Genomic DNA, 9,140 nt, shown 5'->3' with positions numbered 1-9,140 from the left:
TGCTCTTCCGTTCACCAGCCGTAGACTCGGTGCCCGCCGACCTCCACCTCCTCCTCCACCCCCACCAGGGCTGATCACGGAACGGCCGCCACCGCCGCCACCCTCGCCCTCCCTGAAAAACATATTCCATTCCTCGGTTCAACAACGGTACAGTCATCAATTTCGCATTTTCGAATTCGAGGTAAGCGATTTTGGGGAACGCATCTGGGTATTATGGAGGGGTATAATAAAGAGTTGATCGTTTCGATTAAAATCGAGGGATGAAGGATATAAATTTGAATGTTTTTCATCTATGAATTCGTGAGAGAAAAGAATTCTTATTTATAGTATAGGTACAGAGATGAAAATTAAAAGAATGTGAAAGGGAGAATCAAAGTCCAATCGATAAAAATGCTATAATTTCGCGTTATTTTAAATTAGCTGGTTAGTAAGTTAATTCAATATATTATTCATTTAATTAAATTAGAGCGAAGCCAATATTTAAAATTTGGCAGAGAGAATGTAAAAATACATGAATGAAGCACTATTCTTTTCTTAAAAATTTAATTTCCACGTGATTTATGATTTTGCCCTATTTAACACATCGCGAATATTGTATTCGACTTAATAAAAAAAAAAAGAAATTGGATATACCGATTTGTAAATTGAACGCAAAACAGATTGGAAATCTTTATAAATTTTATAAATAAATTGTTTATTCGACTTCGAAAGAAATATGATTTATGGTATTAAATTTGGAGCAGAGAGTGATAAATTACGAACCTTGTGCGTTAAAACACTTGAATATTATAAAATTTATGAAGGATATACAGATATACAAGTATAGTTTGATGCAACACAGAATGCGACGAACCGAATTGCACGAGAAGGAAAGCAAGACTGGCCTTCTGCGGTTAATTTCGTATGGGACTCTGGGATAGGTGTGGTTTCGATATTTGTACGTCTGCTTTCATAATTTGGGATTGGTTCTCGAATATATATCGGCGATATTTCGTTCACCAGTCATGCAAAATGTCCGGAAGGCAGGATAGTTGGATAAAACGAGGTTGACATTCCTTTTTACCATCCGAAAGCATTTACGAATTTTAGAATATTGATGATATCTTTTTCTTTAAATATCTTGAAACTTTTTAATTTCCTTAATAAAAATGCATGATTTATGAACAATTAACGACAGAAAGAATTTTAAATGTTGCATCTATCAAATACGAATTATATTTATTTGTTCTAAATTTATTTCCCTAAAAGCATAAAAAAATCTCTTTTTTCTTTCTATTCTATCGCTATTATTAACTAACTTTTCACAAGTGAAAAATATCAACATTCAAACAAAAACTGAGAAAACACAACAAGTGAAATCAAAAGTCAATCAAATTTCAACAAAAACAATCGTCCAAATAAATAAATACTTCTTTCAATCGTATCTTCAAAGAAATTCTATTTCTTATAATAACAGAAATCGAATTCAACTCTCTTTAGAACATATATAACACAATAATATCTAGAAATTTCACTGTACACGATTCTTTTTCGGAACGACCGACGAATTGGTCGAAGAAGAAGCAACACCGATATCTTAATCGTGATCGGTATACACGTGTCCCGTACGGTTTCACTTCCACGATGAAACGATGGTATACCCTTGGAACACGTCTGAAACGGCTCGTTTGCAAAACCGTCCTCGAACCATCGTTCCACTTTTTAATCTTTTCATCTTTGAGAGTCGTCCTTGCGATTCTGGACGCTCGCTTATCGTCGCGTACAATCGATCTCGACAAATTGCTCGCCGATTTGCTCTCTCTCTCTTTTTCTCTACATCTCTCTCCTCTCGATTTTAATTCTTTTCGAACGAACTTTTTTCACTGTAATTGGCACGATTAATATTAAACTGTCCAGGAAATAATCTTGCGATGCTGTATTTTCGAATGTCTATCTACTCTTAATCTATGCGCGTAATTAGATGTCGAACAAAAGGTATATATATAAGAGTTGTATGAAAATTGTTCAGATGATAATAATGAAATTGAATGTATCCTGGAACAACGAAGATTTAATTACGAATTATGTTCAAAGAATATGAAAAATAATTTTGAATTAAAATGATGATGATGAAATATCGTTAAAATTTATGAGAAATTTTACGAGGAAGAATGATATTATTCGATTTTCGAAAAGGATATTGCAAGGTAAAATATGGAAAAATTAATATCAGTTATATTACATACTAAATTTCAAACAATTTGCAACGACAACATATTCTAAATAAAATATTAAGCGTAACGTTAAATAGAAATTTTATATATTCTATAAAATACTAGTCAATAACGCTTTAACAAACTAATAAATTAATTTAATGCCATATATTGAATCGTAAACAACTTGGAACAAGAAGAGAGTTTTTATCAAATGAAAAGAGAGATTGAAAAGAAACGATTATCCTGAGTTTTTCAAAGTCGTTCGAAGCATGCTGGACACGATTGTCCAGAGATAATCGACGCAGGGCAAGAAAAGGATCCAACCAGATAAAAGTAGATCAGAAGAAGAACCAACGACAAAAGACACGGGCATAACGATCTTAGATCACTGCTATCGACAGCTCGTTTTGCAGAGAACGATTTCTTCTACGGTTACCTTGCACTCTGATTGCAATAACAGATAAGTATCTGCCACCAACGATGTCCTAACATCTTTCCTTCTGTTTCCAATTTTTCCTTCCTTATTAAGCAACGAATAAATATAATTCAAATTTGTTTGGAAATTGTATTGTGCAAATTTGAGGAATTGCAATTTTTTTCCTATTTTATTCTGTCTGTTTTGAGAAAAATTATTGATTGATTGATTTGAATAAAATAGTTTTTTCGTGTATATGTATCGTAGTAACAACGGTATTTTCAAAAAAACAATTTAAATTTTGATAATTGGAACACTTGGATAAAGTCTGAAACAGTTGCTTTTCAATTTTAAAAAATATCAAACGGAGTTAAAAAAAATACATAAAATACGACTTTTACATTGTTTTTACATTGTTTTACAATTACGATTGAATTTTATTTATATGTTTTAACATTATGTTTATCTTCAACTTCTTATATTCAACAGTTATAGACTTTTAAAAATTATATTATTTATTTAATGTCATTTCATTTTTATAAAACAAATATAAACGATCCATAAATAAAAATCCGTAAATTTATGAATAGATATTATAATATCGAATAAATATCTTAGCTCAAAGAAATTTTAATATCTCAATGTGTATGGATAATGTGTAATAATAATCTTAGTTTCTTTTTAAATTACGAATTTCAATATTCCTATAAAAATTTTCTCATACATATCTTAACATCGAACAATTTAATATCCTTCTGTATGTATCAATCTTCCAATCACGTTCACAATTATTCCAAATTGATCACCACAGTGATAATCGTCGATCGACAACGATCAACAATCAAAACTCTTATTATTGATAAACGATAATTTACACGATCGAAGAATCCTTTTCGAATAAGTAACGTTATTGTTATTACTGTTACCATCGTGCCACAACAAATTGCCCATTTACCGGTATATTGTTTAAACGGTTTAATAAAGCGGTCTGTACATAGAGCGAGCAGCGAATAATCGTGGTTAATCTTCGAAGAGTACACACGATAATGCCGTTCAATTCTCTGAGGTCAGTTTCAAGTACGCCAATGAATATTTATTAGCACTAAATCAAGGGACTCAGGGTTCGAGCTCTCGAGAATACAAATCTCCACCACGCGTTCACCTCTTGCAAATACGGCCATCAGTGTCTTACCAGTGGACGCGTACGAGAGCGTGGCGAAGAAGGACGGATTGAAATTATTATACTACGAAACCTCGCACGTCTTTCGTACATCGATGCTTCAAAATATTTTTCAACGCTTTGGGATACAATGGAATACTCAGTAGCGTGGATCGTTTGTAAATGAAGAATTTATCGTGGAATGGAACTTGATTTATATTGTAAGGAAATTTTACTAGCGTTCAATTGAACGAATTACGTTTCGTATGAATATTATGATACAAGCGGGCAGAGAATCACTTTACGTGTAAAAATGAATCGAAAAGAAAGAGTAAAATTTTGTTTCTTACGAATATCGAATATATGTATATCAAATTTGAAAATTAGTTTTTAAATGAAAAGAAAAATTGTATATTATAATGTAATTAATGAAATATTCAAAATATGATTGTATTTTTCATGAGATTACGAAAAATCAATTCATCTATAAGAATTATTAACTAATAAATTACGAGTTTATTTCTTTATTCATAAACATGCATACTTTGGAAATATTGCTTTACTATTAAGTTATTTATTTTAAATCGTTAAAAATATTGAAATACTTATGAGCGGTAGTTTATACGCTTGCACAATCCTCCTCGAACGTGTTCAGCTAATTTATCGGGAATTTTTACGATGTGGTCAAAAGAAAGAAACCTTGACTGGTATCGGTTCAAACCTTGGTTCGTGAAAGAGAGAGAGAGAAAATTGAGAAACTGAATTTTTAATTGTACCGAATTTGTAGATATTTTTTTTTTTTTTTAAGTAGGCTTAAATATCAATTATATTCTATCCTTTTGAAGGAAAGTTCAATAGTTCTTGAGGAAATAGAAAAGTAAGAAAATCAATCTTCGTGAGGAGATAAAAATGTCGTAACGTTGTTATTGAATCTCGAGAAAGAAGTCTGGAAGAGAGAATCGTTATTGATCTTCTGCAAACTTTTATATACCTTATTGATATACCTTTATTGAGTAAATCTACTCTAAGAAGAATTTTATATTTATTATGTTTATCCTAAAGACTTGTTAACCTTTTCTCAAGAAATGTTTAAATAATTATTGTTTTTCATGTATATACAATTTTATAAAGCTAAATTTCAAGTAATTATTTTCATAATTCTTATCTTCGATGTAACTTATAAATTTATCACTATATTATATTATAGTTATTTATTGAATAAAAATTTCATCAACTATCTCTGATATTTTTCAAAATTTTTCATAGCCCATAGAAAAATTAATTGTTGCATAAATTTAAAGAAAAACAAAGGTAGCAAAATCATATATAATCATTTATATATCATTCATACAACATCCACAAATCCATTATATTTCAAATTTTCATAAACAATATCTGTTTGTAACGTTTCTTCCTAAATTACCATTTTTAATCTTCTAAACTTCCTTAAAAAATTTCCCTTAAGGAATAGTTCACCGATGCACAAATACGAATCTCTAAAAACATATTCTCAAATTTCCTTCTTCAAGGATCAAATTCGATCGCAGTTGTGCAGAAGAAAAAAAAAAGACAAAAGGAGAAAAAGATGGTCGCCGGTGTTGCACAATACGCGCCATTTAACAAGGCTCGCGATCCACCACCTCGCGATCAACCGTACTTAATTTCACTTTCATTGAATGCGAGGAAACCTCGCGTCGCGGATAAATTCGCAAATTAATTCTATTGGCTCCGCCAAGATGAATATGGCCTCGCGCATTTATTGAACCGCGCGCACCGCGAACGATCGCGAAACGTCGCCAATGCGTGTGTTCCCTGGAAAAGCCGCGTTTCCATCGCGATACATCTCGTGATGCGAGCCCATCAATCCGTTCAAACGAAATTTCAATCGAGTTTTCGTTTCAAGTGCATGTGAGTTTTTATTGCGCTATTCCATGTCTTTCTTTGTTTTCTTTTTCTTTTTTTTCTTTTCTTTTTTTTTTTTTTTCATAATTGGAAACGACGAGGGCAGATGTGGAATCGTGCAGCGAAAAAACGCTCATGTGCACTGGATCTTAAGTAGTTCATTTCGCTCATTGAGGCTCATTAAAACGACATTTATTTTATTTTTGTAATTTTTTTTTTCTTTTAAAATAATTGGGTCATAAGTATGCATGGTGGTTGATTGTATCACAATTTTTACTCACAATTGTTGTTGGATTTTTTTCGTAAAATAAAGTTATAATTATATTATATATAAAAGTATATTGATTCTGATATAATATTCACATATTGTTTTATTCACGTGAAATCAATTTATTCGCAACAATTATCGTTCCCCATCAAACATCAAGCTAAACCGAAGAATAAAAAAGCAACGATCGTTTCCGTTTCATCCTCCTTCCAATTGAAATTTCAATTACAAAATATTAATTGTTTTGTCAAAAATTCAATTCCATCCTCCAATTTCCAAATAAAATTCTTTCCAGGGCATAAACTCGCATATCCCTGAACAATCATGCTGTACATATATCAACGCGACACCTGCCATGCACTGCCGAACCGAACAATATCTCGTCACAGATGCTTCCCTGCATATCCATCCCCGTCGCGGTGGGGCGGCCGTGATGATCGACGACGGAGGAAAACAAACGAAACGGTGGTGGTTCCCAATGAAACGAGGAATCTGCCCAACGCAACACGACGACCCAGTTTCCATGGGCGGGCAAGGAAAGAGAGTGTCCTCGTGTTACAACACGGGGCCAACACGTTCACCGACCATTGTAATCTCTTACTCCATTGAAGCGAGTTCCGCGACCTGCCTAATCGAACGCTAATTACCCTAACCCTAATTAACAAGAGTCGATACGGGGCCGTGAACAATGATTCGGTTGTGATAAAATGGCATGGAAATGGTTTAATGCCTTACTTTGCCCCTTTTTTTATCTTGATGGAATATGAGGGGATATTATTATATTAATATTGAAAATGTTAGATTTTTTTTAGATATGGATAATGTCGATTAATTTATCAAATGATAGAAGTTGATGAATAATTCGTAGAATTAATAATGTTAAATTAAAGAAAACAAATTTCGTTTCGGATTGTATTTATGAGTAGGTATAGGGGCGGGTCAAAGGTTGGGCCGAGGAAAGATTGAAAGAGATCACTCGAGGATGAACAGATTGAAGTTAAAAAACTCAAACAGGGGACAGTTGAAAGTATGATAGTCTTTTTTTATGAGTAGATGAATCATGGTCGAAGAACGTGAGGGTGTAAATGAAAGCTTTAGATAGTAAGAGGAAAGAGTAAGGGATATTTCAAGTGCTTGCCTTGGGAATTTTTTTGTAGGGCTTCGTGTTTAATCTTCTTGATTGAGGTAACTATGCAGTGAAAACAATTGTGATTTGGGATATGATTGACAAAATTAAATTTTTATTTATTTAAGTTTATACAAGTTAAGATTATACAAGTATTAAGTAAATAGTATTTTATAATTTTCAGTATTTTAGTATTTTATTTTGAAAAATTATCATCAATTAAAATTATTATTAAATTTTTTTGCAATATCTTCATTGAATTTTAAAAGTCAAAGAAAAAAATAGAAATTTTTAAAGTTCCAATTCTAAAACTTATATAATAGATTTTTAAAATCTGACAATTTTTAAAATTTTATTAGTAAAATATCTAATTGTTAATTTTTAAACATCAAAAAAAAAAAATTAAAGAATATAAGATTCTAAAAATAGGACATCTTTTGTTTCTATTACTTGACACTTACTACTGCTTGACACTTACTACATCTAGCTGAATTTGCAATTCCGCATACTTCTTTCACCAATTATAGCTACGTGAATGGATCTAAAAATATATAGCTATTTGCATATTTACAAAAGAGTAAAAAGAATATTAGCTTAAGAGTAAGTATCTTGGTACGTGACGATTGGAAACAAAAAGAAGGTGCATAATGAAGCTGCAAAATGCATCAAAAGCATATATATAATCCGAAAAAGAATTTGTACAAAAAATTAAATATCATTTTAATATTGTTATTGCTAAAAAGAAAATTAAAAATTATAAATTTGATAAAAGTATGTTTATACATCCTTTTATTAATTCATACATACAATAATATCTCATTAAATCATTTTTTTCTAAGACAGAGAATTTTCAAATTAATTTTGTTTCAAACAGAATATCCAGATTTAACTGATAGCATTTTATTTTAATAAAATTATCATTCTATGTAAAGACTGTACATGGATGATTATACATGGACTGTAAGAGGATCGAAAATAAAGTATGGCGTGAAATAGAAATAGTATGAGAAAAGAATAGGTAGAACAATCGCAAAAAGAAATAGAACTTGCTGGCTATGCTAGAAGAATCTATTTCCATTATAAAATAACTAGTTTAAAAAAAGAATAGACTAGGAAAGTCAAAGTTCATATTAGAAGTTGATACCATCTAAATATATTTCAGTCAAACTTTAGTAACATATCATCTTTTGCGAGTTATAAAATAATAGAATAAAACGACTTGACATGCGATGGAATATAAAAATAGAGAAAAGAAAAATTGTATAAGAAAATAAACTTTTCGAAGTCAGAGTAAAAAGTTTTGAAATATGATTATAAATTCTTTTAAACTCAAACAAAAAATTAAAGGATTCTAAATATTTAATATAATTATCCTTCAAAAAATAAATTGTTCTTGATCTATATTACAATTTCACTATCCAATCCATATCTCCAAATTCTATTTCCCAAACTTTTCTTCTACATCAGAAAATTCAACAACCGAAGAACATTCAAGGAACATCTCCCAAACACGAGATCGAAAAAAATAAAACCAAATATCCAAAAAAGAAAAAGAAAAGAAAAGAAAAAAATGAAAGTTTAAAATCGATAAAGCAGAAAATTTAAAAGAAAACAGAGTGAGTGAAGGAAGGAAAGAAATTATAGAGAGGGGAAAACTGGCTCGACCCTGGGAGAAAAGAACGATTGTCACACTTAAACGCAGTGTGTCGAGCGGGTACATTCAGTCGCGCGACCATCCTTTTTTCCTCTCCGACAATCCTCTCGACTCTCTGCTATGTATATATGTGTATGTATGTGTGCGTTTGCATCATCCAGAGAGAGTTTGTATATGCACACGTCAACCTCTGGCCCCCGGTACTAGACTCTATTTTAAGAAACTTCCCCGCTGGGTGATGCGGTCGACCGAGTAGAACGGCATATGTATCCCGGTGTCGAGTGTGCCGCCTCTCGAAAAACGACCAGTGCAACCCAGCCATCGTGGGTGGGGGAGGAGACAGGAGCGGGGATCGTAGAGGGTGGAGTTGCTAAAGGTGTCAAGGTTCGTTTTCGATTGCTACGTTTCCAATTTGTCATGA

At 31.8% G+C, this 9,140-nt stretch overlaps 1 protein-coding gene across 3 annotated transcripts in view; it reads right to left on the bottom strand.

The window, feature by feature from the left end:
• The window catches only part of LOC102678073 (potassium/sodium hyperpolarization-activated cyclic nucleotide-gated channel 3), a 191,080-nt gene that overhangs the window by 90,567 nt on the left and 91,373 nt on the right, over positions 1-9,140 (bottom strand). For all 3 annotated transcript variants that reach the window (XM_031511085.1, XM_031511083.1, XM_031511084.1), the window contains exon 3: positions 2-112. In XM_031511085.1, the coding sequence (XP_031366945.1) occupies positions 2-112 (111 nt within the window). The remainder of the gene's footprint in view (position 1; positions 113-9,140) is intronic.

The sequence above is a fragment of the Apis dorsata genome, unplaced genomic scaffold, assembly GCF_000469605.1.
Source record: "Apis dorsata unplaced genomic scaffold, Apis dorsata 1.3 scaffold_291, whole genome shotgun sequence".
NCBI classification, from domain to species: domain Eukaryota; kingdom Metazoa; phylum Arthropoda; class Insecta; order Hymenoptera; family Apidae; genus Apis; species Apis dorsata.
Note: the sequence above shows the minus strand (reverse complement) of the source record. Positions and strands in the feature narration are given on the sequence as shown.